The sequence below is a fragment of the Elephas maximus genome, chromosome 21 (genome assembly GCF_024166365.1).
Source record: "Elephas maximus indicus isolate mEleMax1 chromosome 21, mEleMax1 primary haplotype, whole genome shotgun sequence".
NCBI lineage: Eukaryota > Metazoa > Chordata > Mammalia > Proboscidea > Elephantidae > Elephas > Elephas maximus.
This window is the reverse complement of record NC_064839.1, coordinates 58,666,883-58,692,199: the sequence shown is the minus strand read 5'-3', so window position 1 is coordinate 58,692,199 and position 25,317 is coordinate 58,666,883. Positions and strand designations below refer to the sequence as shown.

Genomic DNA, 25,317 nt, shown 5'->3' with positions numbered 1-25,317 from the left:
TTCTTTGTAATACACAAAAACTTAAACATTACAAATGTGACCAGTTAGAAAGCCCTGGACTTGTGGTAAATATTTGATATCTTTTTTTCTTATCTATCTGTCTGTCCATCTGTCTATCATCTATCTGTCTATTGCCTATCTGTCAATCTGTCATCCATCCATCCATCATCTATCTATCTATCATCTATTCATTCCAATGTACCTATTCTTAAAGGTGTCTTTCATCCTTGGCTGCATCTGGCTTCCTGATTTGAATATGTCCTTTTGGTGTGGATTAAGGCAACCCCAGGGAGAGATGAAATGGGATCCCAGGGAGGGGACTCTGTTCTGCTAATGACACAACAAGCAACCCCAGAGAAAGGAGCCTCTTCTGCCCCTTTTAAACTTTACAAACAGAGGCACCTCCTACATGCAAATTCTCACTTAGACAATTGGATGAAACCCCAGCACACATTTCCTGAAATTCAGGCTCTTTTCAGCCTGGAGAATATTCTCTGGGAGTCATGGACCTTATCCACAAGAACATGATAAGTGTGTGGGTTTTCTTCTTTCTGGTGGTATCTCCTAGAGGTAAGTGTCTTAGAGATTCAGAAACAAAGCTCTGGGGATTATGTATCTGAACACATGACTCACAGTGGTTCTGTTTGTTCCCAGATGTCCTGTCCCAGGTGCGGCTACAGGAGTCAGGCCCAGGACTGGTAAAACCCTCACAGACCCTATCCATCACCTGCTCTGTCTCTGGATTCTCTTTAACCAGCTACGATATGACCTGGTTCCGCCAGCCTCCAGGAAAAGGGCTAGAGTGGGTGGGTGCCATATGGACTGGTGGAGGCACAGGTTATAATCCAACTGTGGCACCCCGAGTCAGCATCACCAGGGACACCTCCAAGAGCCAAGTTTACTTCCAGGTGAGCTCTGTGACTCCCGAGGACACAGCCCTAGATTACTGTGCAAGAGACACCGTGAGAGGAAGTCAGTGGGATCCCAGACAGAAACCTCCCTCCAGGGAGGCCAAGAGAGAGCTAGGGTTCACGTGATGCTCAGCATCACATAGCACAGGGGACCAAACCCAGGGCAGGGTGAAGGGAGGGAGAAGGAGTGGGCTTCTTGTTAGAATCTCTGGTTTCCACTTCCTATACAGGAAATCCTCTACAGACTCTATGCAACTACATACTTCATTAATGTTGTAGTTTTTCGTACTTCCATACACCATAATTTTTTTTTTCCTACTCTGAAGATAGATATTGTTTTTTTCTTATATAGTCACTTTATGCAGGACTAAGACTCAGCATATTTTTCAATGTGTGTCTGAAATCCTGAAACTTGGTGAATGCCCTGAGAAGGCTCAGGGGACTGTCATCATGTGTAAATGAATCTCATTATTTGCTGTTCACATGAAAGTAGTAACCAGCCCTCTTATGGTTTACAGGAGCATGGCACAGCTAGTTTGAACATTGTGAGGTATGCACTGTTCAGACTTCTAGTGCCAGAGAGCACTCGTTTTAGGTATATAACTGAGGCATTATGTTTACCAAAATTGGCTTAGTCTTTATTATTATTTTGTAACTGATGTTTTTATACCATTTCCCTTTAAAGTCGTGTAAGAATATGTTGTTGTTGTTAGATGCCTTTGAGTCAGTCCTGACTTGATAGCGACCTTATATGCAACAGAAGGAAGCACTGCTGGGTCCCTGTTGCACCTGAGCCCACTGTTGTAGGCACTCTGTCAATCCATCTCACTGAGGGTCTTCCTCTTTATTGATGACCCTCTATTTTACCAAGCATGCTGTTTTTCTCCATAGACTGGTCCCTCCTGGTCACATGTCCAAAATAAATGAGACGATATTTTCCTATCCTTGCTTCTAACGAGAATTCTAGCTGTGCTTCTTTCGAGACAGATTTTTTCATTCCTCTGGCAGCCATTGTATATTCAACACTCTTTGAAAACACCATAATTCAAAGGCATCAATTCTTCCTACTTCATTGTGCAGCTTTTACATGCATATGAGGCAGGTTGAAAACACCATGGCTTGGGTCAGGTGCACCTTTGTTCTTAAAGGGACAGCTGCTTTTTAACACTTTAAAGAGATGTTTTGCAGCAGATCTGCCCAATGAAATGCTTCCTTTGATTTCTTGGCTGCTGCTTCCATGGGTCTTGATTGTGGGTGCAAGTAAAATGAATTCCTTGACAACTTCAATCTTTTCTCCACTTATCTTGATGTGGCTTATAGGTCCAGTTGTGAAGATTTTTGTTTTCTTTATATTGAGATGTAGTTCATACCGAAGGCTGTGGTCTTTGATCTTCACCAGTGAATATTTCAAGTCCTTGTCACTTTCAGCAAGCAAGGTTGTGTCATCTCCGTAATGCAAGTTGTTATCGAGTCTTCCTCCAATCATGGTGCCCCCTTCTTCGTTTAGTCCAGCTTCTCAGATTATTTGTTCCGCATGAAGATTGAATAAGCATATTGAGAGGATACAAGCCTGAGGCACGCTATTCCTGACTTTAAATCAGACAGTATTCCCTTGGCTGTTAAAATGACTGTCTCTTGGTAAATACAATTCCTTGTGAGCATGATTAAAAGCTCTGGAATTCCCACTATTACCTTTGCTTTTCATAATTTGTTATGATCCACACAGTCCAAATGCCTTCACATAGTCAATACAACACAGGTCATCATCTCTAGCATTCTGTACTTTCAACCAGGATTCACCTGACATTGGCAATGACATCCTTATTCCAAGTCCTCCTCTGAATCCGAATTAAATTCCCTGTCTATTGCTGCAACCATTTTTGAGTGATCTTCAGCAAAAATTTACTTGTGTGTGATATTCATGTTACTATTCAATAATTTTTTGCATTCTGTTGGATCACCTTTCTTTGAAATGGGCACAAATACGGATCTCTCAATCAGTTGGCCAGATAGCTGTCTTCAAATTTCTTGGCATAGAAGAGTGAACACTTCTAGCACTGCATCCATTTGTTGAAGCATCTCAATTGGCAGTCCATCCATCCCTGGAGCCTTGTTTTTTACCAATGCCTTCAGTGCAGCTTGGACCTCTTTCTTCAGTAACTTGTCTTCTTGATCATATGCTACCTTCTGAGATAGTTGAACATCGGCCAATTATTTTTGGTGCAGTAACTCTGTATATTTCTCCCATCTTTTTTGATGTTCACTGTGTCATTCAGTATTTTCCCTGTAGAATCCTTCAATATTGCAACTCGAGTCTTGATATTTTTTCTTCGGTTTTTCAGTTTGAGAAAAGCCAAGCGTGTTTTTCCCTTTTGGTTTTCTATCTCCAGGTCTTTGCGTATTTCATTAGAGTACTTCGTCTTCTTGAGCTACCCTTTGAAATCTTCTGTTCAGCTCTTTTAATTCATCATATCTTTCTTTTGCTTTAGGTACTCTACATTCAAGAGCTACTTGCACAGTCTCTTCTGACATTAATTTTGTTCTTTTCTTTCTTTCATGTCTTTTTAATGACCTCTTGCTTTCTTTACGTTAGATGTCCTTGATGTTATTCCATAGCTCATCTGGTCTTCAGTCATTAGTGTTCATCATGTCCAATCTATTCTTGAGACGGTCTCTAGATTCAGGTGGGATATACTCAAGCTTGTATTTTGGCTCTCATGGACTTGTTCTAATTTTCTTCAGCTTCAACTTGAACTTGCATTTGAGCAATTGATTTTCTGTTCTGCAGTTGGTCCCTTTCCTTGTTCAGACATGATATAGAGCTTTTCCATCGTCTCTTTCCACAACTGTAGTCGACTGGATTCCTTAGTATTCTATCTGGTCACATTCATGTATATAGCCACCTTATTTTGTTGAAAAAATGTTTTTGCAATGAAGAAGTTGTTGGTCTTGCAAAATTTTACCATGCAATGTCTGGCGTCCTTTCTATCACCAAAGGCATATTTTCCAACAACCAGTCCTTCTTTGTTTCCAACCTTTACTTTCCAATTGTCAGTAATTATGAATGCATCTTGATTGCATATTTGATTAATTGCAAACTACAGAAGTTGGTAAAAATCTTTAGTCTCTTCATCTTTGTCCTTTGTGGTTGGTTGAAAGTTTAAATAATAGTCATGTTAACTGGTCTTCCTTGGAGGAGTGTGCATATTATGCCATCACTGACAATGTTGTCCTTTAGGATAGATCTTGAAATGTACTTTTTGACAATGAATGTGACACAGCTCCTCTTCAATTAGTCACGCCTGGCATTGTAGACTATATGGTATTTTGATTCAAAATGGGCAGTACAAGTCCATTTCAGCTCACTAATGCTTAGGATATCAAGTTTTATGTGTTGCGCTTCATTTTTGGTGACTCCCAGTTTTCCTAGATTCATACTTGATACATTTCACTGTCCAATTTTTAATGGATATTTGCAGTTGTTTCTTCTCATTTTGAATCATGCCACATCAGCAGATGAAAGTCCCAAAAGCTTGACTCCATCCATGTCATTAAGGTTGACTCTACTTTGAGGCGGCAGCTCTTCACCATTAATATTATGAATTTCTTCCAACTTGAGGGGCTCACCTTTCAGCAATATAGGACAATATTCCTTTGATATTCATAAGCTTTTCACTGGTCAGGTTTTTTTGGAAGTAAACTGCCAGGTCCTTCTACCTAGTCTTCTTACTCTGGAAGCTCTGCTGAAACCTGTCCATCAAGGGTAAGCCTGCTGGTATTTAAAATACCAATGGCAAGGGTTCCAGTATGAGAACTACTGGCTAGCCACCACAGTACAACAAACTGACAGACATGTGGTGGATACCGTTGAAAATAGTATAGCTTGAGTTAATTCAATGTATTTTGTCTGCTGTCTATTCTCTTAATTTAAATGTTTAAGTATAGCATTTATGTCTCCTTTATTGACCAATTATTTATTTCCACTCTTATGAATTTCTAGTGGTTACCCTAGGGCTTATAATATGTGTTTTAAATTAATATGGTCTAATTTCAGATATTATACCTGTCCGTATGGAATGTTAGGGTATTTTAGCAAATTGCCCAATTCCTTCGTCCCCATCCTTTGTCTCTTTGCTTTGTTCCATTCACTTTTACATGTCCTATAGAAATACAGTACACATTTATTATTATTGCTTTAAGTGTAAGTTATAAAATAGAGGAACTAAAATGAGAAAAAGTGTTCAATTTCTTCTTATTTTATTCCTTATTCCTGAAGAACTTTTTTTTTTTTTTAAATCTTCTGACGGATGCACATGCTGACCATACATTTTCTCACTTTCTGGTTCTAAGAGAAAATTTTTTACTTTTAAAAGATATTTACACTGGGTTTATAATTAGAGCTAACATTTTTTCTTTTTTAAAATTTAAAGATATCATCCCTTTGACTTTGTGATTCCCTGTATTGGACGAGAAAACCCAAAACCAAACCCATTGCCCTTGAGTCGATTCCAACTCATAGTGACCCTACAAGACAGAGTAGAACTGCCCCAAAGAGTTCCCAAGCAGTGCACGGTGGATTCGAATTGTGGACCTTTTGGTTAGCAGCCATAGCATTTAGGCATTAGGTGACCAGTGAGAGTGCTACAAGTATATTTTCTGTTCTTCCCTGAGAAGTCCATCCTTCATCTTTTTGAATGACTTCAAGATTTTCTCTTTGTCATTGGCTATCAGGGGTTTTATATTATAAACCTCTGTGAGGGTGTGTGTGTGTATGTGTAAGTGTATGAATTTTTATCCTGCTTGCCATTCTTGGACATTTTTGGATCAGAGATTTGGTATTTGTCACTAATTTTGGAAAAATTTTTGGCCATTATTTCTTCAAATATTTTTCCTTCCTGATTTCTCTTTCTTCTCTTTTTGCATACCACATATATCTGTGTGTTTATATATATGGTTGCTCTGAGTCGGAATCGACTTGATGGCAATGGGTATACAGAAACCCTGGTGGTGCAGTGGTTAAGTGCTACAGCCAAGAGGTGGGTAATTCAAATCCTCCAGGTGCTCCTTGGAAACTCTATCAGGCAGTTCTACCCTGGGCTATAGTGTCACTATGAGCCAGAATCGATCGACGGCAGTGGTTTGGTGTGTGTGTGTGTATATATATATATACATATAAATATGTGTATAAATATATATAGCACCTTTTCATTTAGCCCCACAGCTGTTGGATGATCTATTCTCTCTTTTTTTTTCTTTGCAATTTAGTCTAGCTACTTTCTATCAACCAATTTAAAGTTCAAGCTTGCTTTTGACAGCTGTGTTGAGTCTATTTGATCAGCTTATTGAAGGCATTCTTCATTTCTATTACTGTGTTGCTGATTATCAAAATTTCTTGTACTTCAATTTGATTATTTTTTGTGCTTTATGTCATTCTCCTGAAGTTGTCTATAGGATCTTGCAGTCAGTTTACACTTTCCTTCAGATTGTTGAGCATATTAATAAGAATTATTTTAAATTCCCTGTCGTATTTGATAAATTAAATACTGATCTTCACATAAAGTCTCTCTTACACTCTCTGTGACTCTGTGTCTATTCTGGTCTTTGTATAACTCAGAAATGATTAGGGCTAGGCTCTACAATAAACTTTTAGGGCCTCATTAACATACACACACACCACACACACACACCACAAACCTATTTCTGAACATGATTACATCCACAGGTACAAGGACCAGGAACTTAACACATATTCCTGGGGAACATAATTCAATTTATCACACAATATTTTCTCAATGTGCCTGAGAATATGACAATCCCTCCGCACTCAAGCTACATCATGTTCTCTGGTGCCTAGATCTAGTTCCCTCCCACACCATGTAGAGGCTCCAAGAGCCCAGGGAAATGGAGGAAGGTAGGTGAAAGCCTGGCATGGCATTAAGTATAGCATCCAGGTGTCTCACTTTGTTCTCTCTGTCCTATGTGTCCATTAAGACCAGGGCCATGGACTTAATTTAAGAAATGGTAAATAAATAAATTATGAATCTATTGCACAGCATGTTATCCTTGCCTCACAGACACACACACACACGCACACATACACATACACGCTCACACACAGACTCCTCTATTGAACTAAGGCTCTTTGTCCAGGTGATGATAGCATGATCTTTTTTGGTATATTGCACTTTAGTGTCTGTCTTACGTATCTAGTGTGGCTATAATATAAATGTCATAGATGAATGACTTAAAAAAACAGAAATTTATTCTCTCCCGGTTTGGGAGGCTAGAAGTCCAAATTCAGGGCACCAGTTCTAGGGGAAGGCTTTCTATCTCTGTTGGATCCAGGGGAAGGCCTTTGTCTCCTTTCAACAACTGTGGGCCCAGCATCCCTTGGAGATTTTCATGTGTCTTTGCATCAGTCTTCCACCAGCTCAAGGAGGTTCTCAGCACAGGGACCCAGGGTCCAAACGACGAGCTACCTTTCCAGCTCTTCTTTTGTGGTGGTACTGAGGACCCTCACTCCCTGCCAGCTTGTCTCACCCTTTACTTATTGTAAGATAAAAAAGGATAAATCTATATTCCAGGGACACTCCTGTTACATGTGGTCAGGGCTGTGACCTGAGTAAGGCTGTTGCATTCCACCATTACCCTGCCTCAATAATATAACAAATACCATCTAATCTTCATTAACATAGCCCAATCTTGCCTCATTAACACACAGAGCTCTGGAATTAGAGCACATCAGAAAATTGAGAATAATTACATCAGATTACAAAGTAGAGGATGACAATACAGCAATAGGAATTGTGGCTAGTCAAGTGGACATATGTTTGGGGGGCAAAATTCAATCCATGACAGTATCCAAAACTAGAATCTCATTATTGAACATCAAAAAACACTTCAGATGACTTTGTTCTTTAGCAAATAGTGTCCAGTTTTGTCCTTGATATGAACTTAATATTATTTGTGTCCTGCAAAAACTTATGAACTTGCGACATTCTTCATACCTACTGTATGAAAACCACCTGGATTAAATATATTCCACTTTTACCAGTAAACCTTCAACCAAAACTATCTCCTGAAGTATTTTTTAAACTAAGCAATAGTTTAACTTAATTGGTAAACAATGTCTGCCTTGATCTGTGTGCTATTTAAAGAATTATCTTTATGTGATCAAATTGATGTAGAAATTGTCAAATAGGTGCATGTTTTGTTGTATATATTTTCACCAAAAGTAATACATTATTTTAAGACAATGTATGGAGTTAAATTGAAGAAGGAATGAACATTGTATAACATTATATAAGTGTTGAATAGCATGGGGCTGTCCTTGTCTGTATGTAGAGTTGGGGATATAGGCTGATTGAACTCTAGTCATGAGTTTTCAAAGTCTTAATGTTGCAGAGATGGGCAAGTGTTTTAACTTCTCTGAGCACAGATTTTGATTTCCCATCTGTACGCAGAGAATATAATACAATGCAAACTTTACTAAATGGTTGAGAACATTAAATAAGGTAATATTGGAACCTGCTGACCACTTTTCATGCTAGAGAAAAGCTTAATAGATGTGTGCTGTCCTGGTTGTTTCCACACGCACTCCTCCCACCTTCTGTCCAGGGCACTTGCCTCTCCAGGTGAACTGCTCTGCCTATGACATTCACGTCCTATAAACCCGTACAGAGAGGGAGACACGGAAATAGTACCCTACCCTCTTCTCATAAATACCCTCAAAGAACCTGACCCTGGAGCTCTGGGAGAGGAGCCCCAGGCTCAGATGCTGTGCTGTTCCTGAGGATCTGTGAGCCCAGTCACAACACCATGAAGTTTAACCATTTCTGGGGTTGTCTTCTCATCCTTTTGCAAGGTAAGTATTGGAGCTATGAGGGAGCGATGCACGTTGAGTACATAAGTGGGTGGAGAGTTGGGTTTCCTGAGCCTAATGATGGTGCTCTTTTTTTTTTTTTTGCAGTTGTCCATTGTGAGGTACACCTGATGGAGTCTGGAGGAGACCTTACAAAACCTGGGGGTTCCCTGATACTCTCTTGTGTAGCCTCTGGTTTTACCTTCAGCTATTATGCCACACACTGGATCTGTCAATATCCCGGAAAGGGGCTGGAATAGCTGGCAGGTATAAGGTCTGATGGAAGTCAATGATACTACGCAGAGTCCGTGAAGGGCTGGTTTACCATCTCCAGAGATAACTCCAAGAACACACCGTATCTGCAAATGGACAGCCTGAGAACAGAGGACACAGCCATGCATTACTGTGCAAGTGACACAGTGAAGGGAGGTCATTGGAAGCCCAGACACAAACCTCCCTGCAGGAGACAGAAGGAGTCTGGGCTGTAGGGGGTGCCCATGCCCACCAAGTAGTATAGGGAGCTTCTGGGGAGCAAGTGAAGAAAAGGGATGGAAGGATTACTCTCAGAAGCTGTGGCTTCCCCCATTAAGTCAGTGTCTTCTCAGGGACCTACATGAAAAATATTCTAGGGATCTTTCCTGATCTGAACATCAAAGCTTTTCTTTTCATGGAGTCAACCTGTCTGTCTTTCCCCATCTGCCCCAGGGCAAGTTCCACAGTAATGTTTCTTGAGGAGGTCTCTGTTTGCAATTCAGGTTACTATTTAGTGCCATTATTTGCCAAGTTTAGAAAAACTTAGTATCTTCAACTATTCTGCTGTTGGTCCTCATATTTGCCCTGCACTGTCAGATGGATCCCCATCTTTTCACCTAGGTGAGTGCCCCCCAGTTGTCCTTCATGTAGTACCTTTCACTGATGATGCTCCAGACCAAGTTGGTCAAGTTGATGTGTGTTTGTAAGTTGCCAAAAAGTATTTTGCTCCAAGGGGCATGTGGTAGTTCTTGGAGTTATTTTTGGTTGTCTCAGCGGAGGTGCAGCGTACATTCCCACAAACCTGATAATTCTTTCCTGACCTGAGCTTATTTTTTCAAATTTCATGGAAACCTTAGTTCAACCCTCAGCACATGCACACACACACATACTTGGCACACAGAAACCAGTACCCATTCATACCCCCCACTGGAGGACACCCAGGCCTCCTCAATGTGTACCATCAAGCTCAGAGTACTGTGTTATTTTAATTAGATCTAAGGATTTGAGGTGTTTTCATCAAAGCTGTGTTCTGCCATCAGCTCCTGCTCCTGGGTGTGACCTCCATCAGGGCTTTCTGCATTTTCCTTAGGGATTTGGTCCCAATGAAAATGGTAACTCTAATGAGCTGTGGTCTAGCGTGACTCTCACATATGCCTGGGGTTGGCTCACCATTGTCTGCACTGACTGTGAAAGCCTCAGCCATGTGTTTCTGAGCCTCCATAGCTAAGCCTGGTTCTGTCGCACAGTGACATCTACAGGACCCTGGGCTCTGAGGGAACAGACAACCCCAGCACATAGGAACTGTCACATCTCCACCTGTATCCTGTTTGCTTTTGTCCTGTTTTGCAAAGCGTATCACACGCCCAAGTTCATAGTCAGTTTTGGTGGGGTGAGGCATTGATCACATTGTGAACAGAATGAGGAAGGACATGTTAGAGCATAGTGGTAAAAGTCAGTCAGTGTGTTTGTATGTGTGTTTGAGTCTGTGTGTGTTTATAATTGAAATAGTAGAAGTGAGTGGACTTTTACCCACATGGATTTGTGGATGCACGTATTACCTGATGGAACTTCAACCTCAGTTTTCTAAAGGAGAATAGAGGCTTTTGATGTCACCAAAGTTTCTGGATTGCTCGTGAAATGACTCTTTGGGTCAGTGCATCTGGAAATTGCAAGGAAGTGGCTCTTGGAGATGTCATAAACCTTGGCCTTTGGTCAGCCTGCAGAGCTCACTGGGTTACAAAGAATAATGCACTACTTCAGGAGATTATATCCAATGCACCCGGTGTAACTGACTGATCATTTAATGCTGGGCCAGAGGCGCTGTCAGAGAGAGGCAGGGTGAGCCCAGACATAGCCGCTCTGCAGGGAGTGCAAGGGGAATCCAGGGGACACTTAGGACCCGCTATCTCAGGGGACTAGCCCAAGGATCACGGGCAAAGAAGACTGGGGAGAGGTTTCCTCTGAGCACATGAGTTTTACTTTTAAAAAAAAAAATCTAAAGTTCAAGTTCAGTCAGCCTGCTGATGTGTTTATAAATATTCTACTCCATCGATAGTGTTTGCCTGACTTAATAACACAACAGGTACCACAGGGAAAGAGGTGATTTTGTAGTACTTATAGAAATCCTATGGAGCCCTGGTTTCACAGGTTTTAAGTGCTCAGCTGCTAAAGACAAGGTTGGTGGTTCAAAGCCACCAGACACTTCTTGGGAAGTCTGCTTCAGTAAAAATTATAGCCTTTGAAACCCTGTGAAGCAATTTTACTCTGTTCCACAGGGTCAGTATGGGTCAGAGTCAACTCTAGGCCATGGGTTACAAATATCTTAATAGTGAGGAGCAGAAAACAGGATGGTGTCATTAATTCAGTGGATCCTGAATTTTGGAGGTACACTGATCCCAGGAATAAGAGACTAGTATGTCAAGCCTGGGATGGGTGTGTGAGAGGAAGTGGGTGGGTAAGAGTCGGTGTCAGGTGCAGGGCTCTAAACTGATCAGAAATTAATTAGTAAAGTTGGGGAACTTTCAGAACTGAAAATACATAAATTATGTGGACTCAGGTGATAAGACCCAAAGCTACTGAAAACAAATTCCTGGGAATGATTTAAAAGCTATAAGTATAGCAATAGTTTCGTGCAATTCCTCTTATCAGTGGGATTGGAAACACAGCCTTCAATGACTCATCAGAGGGCTGGTCTGGGAACCAGGAGTCTTCTTACTGAACAGCCTGGAAGCTCAGGAAACCCAGACAGGGGCCTGGGGAAATTGTCTCAGAGTGAGGAGCAGATTCCACAGCTTCCCATGGATCCTGCGGGACACTCATGTGCAGTAACGACAGTCTGTGTCTCAGAGTGACCCATGGGCTGTGCCTGGTGCTTGAGGGACCACGATGATGTCCATAAACCTGGTCAGCATCACAGCAGGCGATGGGCCCCAGAAAAAGTCCAGGAGGTCTGTGCACCAAGGAAAGTGGGGCCACAAGAAGGAGCATCAGTGTGGGTGCTGCACCCCTCAGCGGGAAGACCTCTGTCTGCACAGTGTTTGGGAACACACATGGTACACATTTATCAACAAGGATTATCACTTGTACCCTCATAATTGCATTGCTTCATTGTGCCTGTATCTTCTATCTTCTTTCAGGCTGTGTCAAGTCTTGAGCTATGAAATATTCTGCCTCTTGAATATTCAAACAATATATAAGGTCTATTGTGTTAAATATGGATATACCTGTGTCCCCACCCCCCCCCCCACCTAGAGAATCACCAAATAAGCATGCTTCTCTCCATCAGAAGCCTGTGAGAGCACAACTCCCTCACCATTAACTGAGGCTGGGGAATCCTCTTCTTGGTGGCAGTAGCTTCAGTAAATGGGTCCCCAGTCCCAGGCTGATGAGGAGGCTGTGGCCAATCACAGTGGATTTCATCCACTCTCATCTTCCCTCCAAAGGTGGTTGCTCCCAGGTCCATCTGGTGCCCCTGGTGGGTGAGGTGAGGAAGGATGTGTCATCAGTGAAGGTCTCCTGCAGGGCTCCTGGATACACTTTCTCCACCTACTATGTGCACTGGATTCAGCAGGCGAATGGAGAAGGTCTTGAGTGGGTGAGACAAATTATCACTGAAATTGTGCTGCCTCCACCCTTTCCTGAGGGACCATGACATGCCACCTGGCTAGAAAGATACCAGCTTGCCACCACCCTGGTTCTGGCCTGTGCCAGTGGCCAATTCATCCGGATACATATTTGTTTTGTTTTGTTTCTGTTTCTTCTCTCTCTTCTTTTCTTTCCTCCCACCTACCTAGCCTCATGCACTGCCCCGCCCCTTCTGGATGGGCCACACCCCCAGGCTATAGAAACTCTAGCTCATGGCCACCTCTGGACTGCCCTGCTCCCATCAGCCAGCTTCCTCAGCCTCTTATTTTTTATTTTTCTTTATCTTTCCCTTGCTTTCTTTTCCTTCTCTCTTCACCTAGGTCCTGCACTGCCTCTGCCCCTTCCTGACTGGCCCTACCTTTATGCCAGGTAAGAGAGAAGTCAGCTCTCAGCTGCCCCTGTTGTAACCTGCCCCCAAAGGCTGGTTCCCTCAGCTCTGTATTTTTATTTTTCTTTATTCTTTTCTTCTCCCTCTCTCTCTCTCTCATCCTTCCATTCCTTTTTTGCACTCACCTAGCCCCCTGAGCTGCCCACCACCCCTTTTAGACAGACCATTATAGCTCAGCTCAGCTCCAGAGCACATTGCCTCCCTGGGTGAGCCCTGCCCCCAATCTCAGGCTGCTACTGCACAGCCATTTTACTGATTTATTTTTATTATTTTTGTTTTGTTTGTTTCTGTTTCTCCCTGTTCTTTCACTCCCCCTTTCCTCCTGTCTCTGTGCACCTGAGCTGAGCTCTGTGACCCCAAGGACACTTGCTTGGACCTCTGATCCCTGGGCTTTAGTTTGAAGACTTACCCTAAACAGATGTAGCCTTATTAACATAACAAAGAAAATCCTATTCCCAATAGGATTTCATCTATACATGCAAGGAATAGGATTCCAACACATATTTTTGGGGGAGACACAATTCAATCCATAGGATTCCTCCATTTATTTACGTGCCCTGTTACAATTCTCTGTAATATTTTGAAGTTTTAGGTGTAGAGATTTAAACATGGTATTTCACAGCTACTTATATTTTTATATATTTGAAATTTTGGCAAGTGGAATAATTCTCATTTTCACTTTAGTATCTGTTTGTCTTCCTAATATATAGAAATACAACTTATCTGTTTACTTTGTATCCAATAACCTTAAAAACACTTTATTAATTCTTAGAGTATGTCTGTTTTTATTTTTATGTGAACACAGTTATGTGACATCTGCGTAATGAGGGTTTTATTTTTCCCCTTGTTGCATTAATATTGTTGAATTGAATGCCTGTGGTGGGCATGCTTGTCTCTCTCATGATCTCTAAGGAATTCTTTAATAATAATCTGTTTTTAGTTATCTCGTGTTGCTCTAACAGAAATACCACAAGTGGATGGCTTTAACAAAGAGAAGTTTATTTCCTCACAGTAAAGTAGGCTAAAAGTCCAAAATCAGGGTGTTGGTTCCAGGGGAAGGGGAAGGCTTTCTCCCTCTTTTGGCTCTGGAGGAAGGTCCTCATCCTCAGTCTCCCCCTGGCTGAGGAACTTCTCAGGTGCAGAGACCCGGGGTCCAAAGGACGTGCTCTGCTCTGGTGCTGCTTTATTGGTGGTACAACGTCCCCAACTCTCTGCTTGCTTCCCTTTTCTTTTATGTCTTGAAAGGCAAAAGGTGGTGCAGGCCACCTGAGAGAAACTCCCTTCACCTCGGATCAAGGAGTTACTTGGGTAAGGGTGGTGTTACAATCCCACTCTAATCCCCTCAACATAAGATTACAACTACAAAACGGAGGACAACCACACAATACTGGGAATCATGGCCTAACCAAGGTGATACATTCTGGGGGGGGACATAATTATATTCATGACATATGTCATTAGATCTGATGTCCTTTATGTAGATACCAAACACCAAAAAACCGGTTGCCATCAAGTCAATTCTGACTCATAGAGACCCCATAGCACAGAGCAGAACTTACTCACAGGGTTTCTGGGGAGGGCCTGATGGATTCAGACTGCCAACCTTTTGATTGGCAGCCTTAGCTCCTAATCACTATGCCCAGGGTTTCCTTTATGTAGATAATCTGTATGAAATTTAGTCTTTTTTTGTTCGATAGTTTTAGATTTTTCTCTTATTTAGATGAATTGTTTGTGAATTTTGAACTTTAAATCACTTTAACATTACCTGAATAAACAGCACATTGTTGTAATATATTAATTTTTAATATATTGCTATATTTTGTTCACCAAAGTTCAAGATTTCTGAATCCAAGTCCATAAGAGATATATGTCTGATATTTGTTATTCTTGTGAAAAACTTGCTAGTCTTTGGATCCAAATGTATGTTGGGCTTATGAGTGTTCTTTTGCTGTGACCCCAGGGAAGCTTTCAGCAATGATCCCACAAACCATAGAGGTCATCCCGCGTGGCCTGTTCCCAGGTCTCAGGGGTTTCCGTATCATTGGGATAACTTGTTCCTTCAGAGAGGGAGACAAAGGCAATAGCAGTAAAGGCAGTTCACAATTTTGGCACCACGTGTCACGCATTTTTTCTCTAGATACACTGGCCATTTGCTACACACTTCCCGCAGTGCAAAGGGAGCAGGGCAGAGAAGTACCTTGGGGTGAGGTGGCCTTGAGCTGGTATAAGACAATGTGACACCCAGAGCCCATGACATTAAAAAATTATTTACCGCAGCCCTGACTGAGTACAGACCTATGTTTCCTTTCATTCTCACCAAACACGCTACCTTCTTGGAGAGGTCAGTGTACGGCCCTCAGCATGAACAGACTATGGTTGGATGTCCATTTCTTCTCTTTTTGTTCATTCTGAATTTAATTGCTGATAAATGCCCATATCATAGAGATATCCAGACAGTGTCCATATTTGAAAAGAGTAGGGGGTGACAGGAAGAGTAACCTGAAGCATCAAGTCCCAGGGTACGTTCCCCCCTGCCCTCTCTGGATCCAGGTTAAGGGGTAGGGTGGGGTAGGGGCTGAGGTCTGCTGGGCAGCTCATATATGACCACAGGGAGAAAGTCATGCGCATCTGGCCCCTCCCCTGCTCATGAAAAGTCATCGGTCACCTGTCCTTGCAGATCTTGGAGGAGCCACTCCTGTCTGTGCCCTTCCTCATTGTTCACACCTTGGGGACCATGCCTATATGGGCTTTCCTTCTCATCATAGTCAAATGTAATGTTCCTCCTGCATCAAGTCAGCTGTGACTACTCCACACGGGACTGTTCTTTGTGTTATCTCTGTGTACGCGTGTCCTGTGTGAAGTTCAACTGGTGGAGTCAGAGAAGGGGGGTGGGAATATAAGACAGCCTGAGGATCCTTTGAGCTCTTCCTGGAAAGGCTCTGGATTCATCTTCACTCACTACAGGAGGTACTGGGTGCACCAAGCTCCAGGGAAGGATCTGGAATTGGTATCAGAAGTGAATTAACCAAGACAGTGTTCTCATTGGTATTCTCCATCACTTAAGGAAGATTCAGAATCTCCAGAGTCAACCCTATCAGCATAGTCTCTCTTCAAATGCCCAACCTGAAATCTGAGGGCACAGTCATTTATTGTTGTAGGAGAGATATGGTGAGGCGAAGTCAGTGAAAGCCCAGACACAGTCCTGCCTACAGTGTGAGGGGGAGGGGTCTGGGCTGCAGGGGGCACTCAGGACGCACCAAACACAGGGCCTGTCTCAAGAACAAGTACAGAGGAAGATCAAGGTTTACTTTTAACCTTGACGTTTCCTGCTCCTGACAAATGTCTTATCCAAAAACCAATATCATTCCATCTTTGTAACTTTCTGGTTTCTCTCACCATACGGGGATTAACTCAGAGCACAGATTCCATTCAATTTTTAATCCTTGAAATTTTTGACTTCTTTTATTAATACCATTTCAGCAAAATTTTAATCCTCATTCCAAACTTTACCACCATGCTAATAGTTTTGAGTTTTCTAACTGTTGCAGTCATAGCATAGCATACAATTTTATCGGTAAAATATTCAGGATATACCTTGGTCACGCTCCATTGCTGCCCTTTTTCCTGTCTTGCATGGAGCTGAAACACCCTTTTAATGACTTATACCCTTCACGTTTATCAGGAAAGACAGACTAGTCACTGGAAAAGGACACCATTTTTGCAAAAGTTATGAGCTCAAACATAGCAACGATTGTCAGAATGATGCAGGACCAGGCAGTGTTTCGTTTTGTTGTACATAGAGTCACTATGAGTTGGAACCGACTTGATGGCACCGAAGAACAAAAAGATGCTATATGCATAACTGAGTAACACATAGTTTAGAAATAATTACCTTTTTACATTTAATTACTATATTTAACAAGAATATTTTTTATATTTAGATGCACCAAAGCATGTATTTACATTTGTGAATTAGGATTGAATTAAACAGGCATACACCTAGAAGAACATAATTATGGAACCCTGCCTTACACTATAAACTCAACTTCAAATGGATTGGTTTGAATAATATGGAGGAAATATATGTGTTGTATGTAAGGATGTGTACTTTTTTTTTTTTTGCATGTGTACCTGTGCCTGTCACTGCTGGAGATGAGTGTGTCTGTGCTTGTGAAATTACAATATGTTGTAAACATCTCTAAGTACATAAAATCTAATTTTTTTTACGTGCTGAAGGATAATGAAACCAAACCAAGTAAAAAGACCTAATAGGATCTTGATTGGTAATGTTATGATGTCTAATACATATAGCATGTATTGCTAATAATTCACAAAAATGCCCAAATTTTCTTTAAAGAGACTCCTGAAGTAGAAAATGTCAATTTGATTTTTACTGAATATCAGTATAAAATTTCTAAAGATGAAATGCGCTAATCTGCACTGGCCAAGAAAAAAACTCATTATAATATAAAATTTATCCAAAATATAGGAGAAATTAAAATAAATTAATGATGCCATTTCATTGTATGGAGTTTAAGACCCGATGTTTTGCATAATTCACTGATACAAATATTTGTTTGTCATCTGTTCAGAAAGTAATTTAACTGTATCTCTTAAAATTTCATTATGAAGAAGGGAGTAATGCCATACTGTTAATCTATTCTATAAATTCTTGTGATTTTTATATTTGACGGTTTGCCTTTTATAAACTTTCTATTTAGAGTAATATTAGATTAACAGGACAATTGCAAAGAAAATACAGGGGGTATTCATATAGACCTCTCCTGGTTTTCTCTAGTGCTAACACCTTGCATAACTATGGTGCATTTGTAATAATTAAGAAATTAACATTGCTACATTTATATTTATATTTACCAAAGTGCTGATTTTATGAGAATTTTACTAGTTTTCCACTCATGTCCTTTAGTTGTTTTTGCTCCAAGATTCAATTTAAGACACCATATTGTATTTAGCTCTCATATTTCCTGAGTCTTGTCAGTGATACTGTGTGCTCTACTGTTTTTCAGTGACATGATCTATAAATGGCAGTTAGGCAGGTTAACAGTGCTTTTCAGATCATTTATATCCACAATTATTTTCTTCCTACTTATTCCATCAATTGGAGCGTGAAGTGTTTAGGTCTCCAACTATAACTGAAGATTGGTCTATGTCTCCTCTAGGTTCTATTCATGGGAATTTTTATGTGTTTTGGAAAATCGGCCCTTTACCGTTATGCAATGTACCTCTTTAAGTCTAAAAATCTTTTTTTTGAAGTCTGCTGTATCAGAAATTACTATCACTTCTGAAGCTTTACTTTTATGGTTTATATTTATCCATCTTTTACTTTTACCTCTCTATATATTTATATTGAAAGCCCTTACTAGTTTTGAGTTTGGGCTTGCTTTTTACCCAATATGACAATTATTCTTTTGTAGCTGATGTTTTTAGATGATTATCGTTTAAAATGAATAATGATATAGTTCCATCTTGCTAATTGTTTTCTGTTTGCTGAAATTTTTCTTTGTTCTTTCAATTTTTTCTACTGTTTCTTCTCTTAATTTAAATGTTTAAGTATAGCGCTTATATCTTCTCTGTTGACTTATTATTTTTTTCCTCTTTATGTGTTTTAAATCAACTTGGTTCTGCCTTCATATAATATTCTATCCCTTCATGTAGAATGTTAGGATATTTTAGCAATTTTTCCAATTCCTCACTCCCCTCCCTTTGTCTTTTTGCTTAGTTCCATTCTATTTTACATTTTTTTTTTTATAGATAGACACACATTTTTTTAAAAATTAAAGACTCAGGTATAAATTAGAGCCAATAAAATGAGAAAAAAATTCAGTTTCTCCTTCGTTTTATTCCTTATTGCTGAAGAACTTCTTTTTGGTGTCCTGAGGGATACATATGCTGATCATACTTTTTCTCATTTTCTGGTTCTAAGAGAAAACCTTTCAATTTTAAAAGACATTTTCACTGTGTGTAGAATTAGTGTGTTACTTATTTTTTTCCACTTCAACAATTTAAATAGATCATCCCATTGTCTTTATGATTCCTCGTATTTGATGGGAAGAGGGCTATAACTACTTTTTCTGTTCCTTTCTAAGAAATGCTTCTTTACTCTTTTCGCTTGCCTTCAACATTTTCTCTTTGTCTTTGGCTTTCAGGTGTTTTATTACTATATACCTCTGTGAGTGTTTCTGTGTGTGTGGATGAATATTTATCCTGCTTGACATTCTCTGAGATATTTGGAAAGGAGATTTAGTGTTTGTCACTAATTTGGAAACTTTTTGGCAATTATTTCTTCAAATATCTTTTCTCCCCGCTCTCTCTTTCTTCTCCTTTTCTATACCATTCATACATCCTGTGCCATTTCATATTGCCCTTAGCTCTTGGATGTGCTGTTCCATTTCCCTGAATCTTTTCCCTTTGCAATTTGATCTAGGTAATTTCCATCAGGCAGTTTAAAGTTCACATTTACCTTTGACAACTGTGTTGAGTCTGTGGTTCAGCTTATTGAAAGTGCTATTCATTTGTTACTGTCTTGCTGTTTATCAAAATTTCTTGCATTCAGTTTGCTCTTTCCTTGTACTTTTCATCATTCTCCTGAAGTTCCCTGTTGGATCCTGAAGTCAACCTACCACTTCATGCAGGACTTTTAATATATTAGTAAGAATTCTTTAAAATCCCCAGTTTAATTTGATGTGTTATATATTGATCCTCACTGGAAGTCTCTCCTACACACTGTGTGTCTCTGTGTCTATTCTGCTCTTTGTATAACTCAGAAAGGATTCCGGTTAGGATCTGCCCTACATTGTTATTACCTCATTAACACACATGCACACACAAAAACACATAGACACACACACACACAAAACTATTTTGATTCATGGTTACATCCACAGATACAAAGATTGAGAATTCAATATGTATTTTTGGGAACAGAATTCAATGGATAACACATTATTTTTTCAAAGTGCCTGAGAATACAACGATCCCTCCTCACCCAAACTACTTTAGGATTCCCAGTCCACAGATTTAGTTCCCTCCCCAACCATGTAGAGTCTCCAGGTATTTAGGAAAATGGAGGAAGACAGAAGAAATCCTGGCGTGGCCTTAAGTACAGTGACAGATGTCTCACTTTGTTCTTTCTGTCCTATGTGGCCATCAAGAGCAGGACAATGTACTTAATGTAAGAAATTGGAAATAAATAAATAATGACTATTGCATATCATGTCATCCATGCCTCACAGACGCTTTCTCTCTCTCTCACACACACACACACAGAGGCTCCTCTATTTAACTGAGGTACATTGCCCATGTTATGTTCGCATTGACTTTTTTGCAACAGTGAAGCTTAGGATCTGTCTTAGCTGTCTAGTGTTTCTATAATAGAAATATCATAAATAGGTGACTTTAACAAACAGAAATTCTTTCTGTCCCGGTTTAGGAGGTTTGAGGTCCAAATTCAGAGTGCCAGCTGTAGGGGACCTTGAGGGGAGGCCCTCGTCTCCTTTGAACATCTTTTGGTCCTGCATTCCTTGGAGATCTCCATGTGTCTTGGCATTAATCTTTCCCAGGTTATAGTAGTTTCTCATCTCAGGAATCTGGGTCCAAAGGATGCACTCTGCTCCCAGCTCTTCTTTCTTGGTGATACTGAGGCCCCTCAATCTTTGCCAGCTCCTCTCTCCTTTTACCTCTTGTAAGATTAAAGGTGATACAGGCCAAGCCCCAGGGAAACTCCTCTTACTTCTGATCAGGTCTGTGACCTGAGTAAGGGTTTTGCATCCCACCCTTGTCCTGCCTCATTAACATAACCGACATAATCTAATCCTCATTAACATAGCCCAGATAACACATAGAGGTAAGGATTTACAATACATTACAAAATTGAGGATAATTACGTCAGATCACAAAACGGAGGACAACCACACAATACTGGAAATCATGGCCTAGCCAAGTTAACCCTTATTTTGGGGGACACAATTCAATCCATGACAGTATCCAAAGCTGGAATCACATTACTGGGCAGCAAAAACCCCTTCAGATGAATTGTTCCTTAGCAAATTATGTTCTACCTTGTCCTTGATGTGAACTTAAATATTGCGTCACACAAGAACTTATGAACTTGTGATGTTCTTCATATCAACTGTATGAAAACCACCTGGATTAAATATATTCCACTTCTAAAGTAAACCTTAAACCAAAACTATCTCCTTCAGTATTTTTAAACCAATCAAATGTTTAACTTAATTTGTAAAGAAAGTCAGCCTTGAGCAGGGCACTATTTAAAGAATTATCTATTTGTGAAAAAATTGACAACTAGAAAGGTTAGATGAGAAGTTTAGGGGGTAGTGATTTTGTGTTAACGGTAAAGGAAGAATTTGGAAAAGGATAGTGAGAATGGTTGGATGATTTGAAGAATGTAATGAATGCCACGGAATTCTACATGTAGAAATTGTTGAATAGGTATTAGTTTTGCTATGTATATTTGCACCAAAAATAATACCTTATTATAAGAAAACGTGTGGAGTAAAATTACGAAGGAATGAACATTGTGTAAGGTTATATAAATGGTGACTAGCTTGGGATTGGACTTGTCCATGGGCAATACTGAGGGCATTGACTGACTGAACTCCGGTGACAGCTATTCCAACTCTTAACTTTGCAGAGAGGGGCGAGTGTTTTAACTTCTCTGAGCATAACTTCAGCTTTCCCATCTGTATGTGGAGGACCTAAAGTAATGAAAACTTCACTAAATGGTTGAGAACATTAAATAAGGTAATAATGGTAGCTACTTACCATAGTTTCATGCATAAAGAAAAGCTCAATATATGTCTACTGCCCTGATTGTTTCCACACATACTCCTCCCACCTTCTGTCCAGGGTGCTTGTCTATCCAGAAGAACCACTCTGTGTATGGCACTCACATCATACAACCCCCTATTGGAAGGAGACATGCAAATAGGGTCCCACTCTTGTCTCATAAAAACCCTCACAGAACCTGTCCCCGCAGCCCTGAGAGGAGCCCAGTCCCATTTGATTTGGTGTGCCCAAGCATCAGTGAGCTTAGTGGCCACACCAAGAAGTTTAAACAGATCTGGGGATTCCTTCTCATCCTTCTGCAAGGTAATTGGTGGAGATATAAGGGAGTGATGCATGTTGAATGTGCAAGTGTGCAGAGAGAATGGGCTTCCTGAATCCAGTGTGCGTGTCCATTTTCTTTCTTTTTTTCTTCTTTGCAGGTGTCCATTGTGAGGTGCAGCTGGTGGAGTCTGGAGGAGACCTTAGAAAATCTGGGGGTTCCCTGAAGCTCTCCTGTGTAGCCTCTGGTTTTACATTCAGCAATTATGACATGAAATGGATCTGTCAGTATCCTGGGAAGGGGCCGGAATGGGTGGCATTTATACAGTATAGTGGAGGTAACAAATACTACACAGACTCCGTGAAGGGCTGGTTCAGCATCTCCAGAGATAACTCCGAGAACACAGTGTATCTCCAAATGGACAGCCTGAGAACAGAGGACACAGCCATGTATTACTGCGCAAGCGACACAGTGAAAGGAAGTCATTGGGAGCCCAGGCACAAACCTCTCTGCTGGAGACAGGAGGGACCGAGCTCTGGGGGGTGCTGAGTACCCACTGAGTAGTATAGGAATCCTCTGAGGAGCAGGTGCAAAGGAAGGGAGGGAAGGGCTTCTCTCAGAAGCTGTGGTTTCCACCATTCAGTCAGCATGCCCTCAAGGACCTACATGCAACATGATTCTAGGGACCTTTCCTGATCTGAACACCAAACTTTTTATTTAAACAGAGTCATCTTGTCTGTTTTTCTGCATGTGCCCCAGGGCAAGTTCCACAGTAATGTTTCTTGAGGAGGCCTGTTTGCTATTCAGATTACTAGGTAGTGCTGTTAGTTGCCAAGTTTAGAAAAACTTAGTATCTTAAACTATTCTTCTGTTGATCCTCAAATCTGTCCTGCACTCTCAGCTGAAACCCCATTTTTTCACCCAGGTGAGTGCCCCTCAGTCCTCCTTCATGTAGTACCTTTCACTAGTGATGATCCAGGTCATGCTGTACATGCTGATGAGTGTTCACATATTTTGCCCCCATGAGACTGGTGGTAATTCCTGTAGACATTTTTGATTGTCACAGTGGGAGAGTGGCATACATTTCCACCAACATAATAATTCTTTCCTAAGAATATTTGTTCAAATTTTGTGGAAACCTTTCTCCAACACTCAACATGCAGAAACACACATACATACTTGCCACATAAAAACGAACATCTAGTAATACTCCCCACCAGAGGACACCCAGGCCTCCTGAATGTGCACCATCAACCTCAGAGTCCTGTGTTATTCTATTTAGGCCAAGGAGTACAGGTGTCTTTCGCCATGCTCGTGTCTCATTTCTGTTCTGCCATCAGCTCCTACTGCTAGATGTGATCACCAACAGGGCTCTCTATCTTCCCTAGGGCTTTGGGCCCACTGAAGATGGTAAGTCTCATGAGACGTGGTCTAGTGTGACCCTCACGTACCCCTGGGGTTGGCTCAGCACTGTGTGCACTGAATGAGAAAGGCTCAGCAATGTGTTTCTGAATGTCCATGGCTAAGCCTGGTTCTTTTCCGTGGTGGCATCTGCAAACCCCTAGGCTTTTAGGGAACAGATAACCTCAGCATGTGTGCACTGTCTGTGCATCTACCTGTATCATGTTTGCTTTTGTCCTGTTTTCCAAAGCTTACCACACACCCAAGTCCATAGTTAGCACGGGGGCAGGTAACACTGGTCATATTGTGAACAAAGGAAGAAAGGACATATTGGGATGTAGTTGTAAAAATTAACCAGTGTGTTTGTGTGTGTGTGTGTGTGCGTGCTATTGGAATAATAGAAGTATGTATATTTTAACCGTATGGGTTTGCAAATGTAAGTGTTATCTGATGTAACTTCGACTCAACTACAATTATCTAAAGGAGAATAGAGACTGCCTGACATCCCCAAGTGTTTCTGCATTCTTCATGGGAAAACTCTTTTGTCAGTGCCTCTGGAAGTTGCAAGGATGGGGCTTTTGGAGGTGTCCTAAAACTTGGTCTTTGATCAGTGTGCAGAGTTCACAGGGTTACAAAGAAGAATTCACTGTTTCAGGAGATTATATTAAATGCATATGGTGTCACTGAAAGATGAGTTGGAAGTCAAAAGTACAGCCATTTAATACTGAGCCAGAGACACTGTCAGACAGAGGCAGGTGAGCAGACACAGCTGCCCTGCTGGGAGCGCAAGGGAAATGCAGGGGGCGCTTAGGACCCACTATTTCAGGGGAGCAGGTCAAGGATCTGGGGTAGAGGAGGACTGGCGAATGATTTCCTCTGAGCATCTGGGTTTCCCTTTAAAAAAATAAGAAAATCCAGAATTTAAGAAGGCCTGCTGTTATGTTTCCAAATATTCGATTTCATTGGGAATGTTTACCTAACTCAATAGCATAATTAGCACCACATTTTAAAAGGTGATTTTCTAGTACTTACAAATATCTTAAGAAGCCCTGGTTGCACAGGCATTAAGTGTGCTTGGCTGCTAACCATAAGGGCAGTGGTTCAAAACCACCAGATGCTTCTAGGGAGAAAGATGTGGACGTCTGCTTCAGTAAAATGACAGACTTTGAAAGCTTATGGGGCAGTTTTACTCTGTCAGACAGGTCACTATAGGTCAGAGTCAACTGCAGGCATGGGGTATAGATATCTGAATAATGAGGAGCAGAAAACAGGATGGTATCATTCATTCTGTGGATCGATAATTTTGGATTACGCTGATCCCAGGAATACAACGCTTAGATGTCAAACCTAGGTTATGCCGCGTGAGATGGGTGTGTGAAAGGAAGGGGGTGGGTCAGAGTTGGTGGCAGGTGCATGGATTCAAGCTGATCAGAAATCAGTAAAGTTGGGGCGCAATGGATCTGAACAAAAAATACATAAATTTTGTGGAGTCTGGGAATGAGACACAAAGCAACTGAAAACACAGGTTCTTTGGAAAGGTTTTAAAAGATGTGAGTTTAGCGATAACCCCATACAATTCCTATTACCAGCAGAATCAGAAACACAGCCCTTGATCACTCATCAGAGGGATGGTCTGAGAAGCAAGAGTCTTTGCTGAACAGCCTGCCTGCGAGCTCAGGAAAGCCAGCCAGAAACCTGAGGGAATTGTCTCAGAGTGAGGAGCAGATTCTACGGCTGCACAGGAATCCTGCAGGACACTCATGTGCAATAACAA

General features: G+C 41.0%; 1 gene segment (V, D, J or C); it reads left to right on the top strand.

Moving 5' to 3' along the window:
- Positions 1–477: 477 nt before the first annotated feature.
- Positions 478–25,317, top strand: part of LOC126064708 (immunoglobulin heavy variable 4-59-like) — an 88,848-nt gene continuing 64,008 nt past the window's right edge. The window contains 2 exon segments of the V gene segment in view: positions 478–570; positions 655–908. Coding sequence covers positions 504–570; positions 655–908 — 321 coding nt within the window.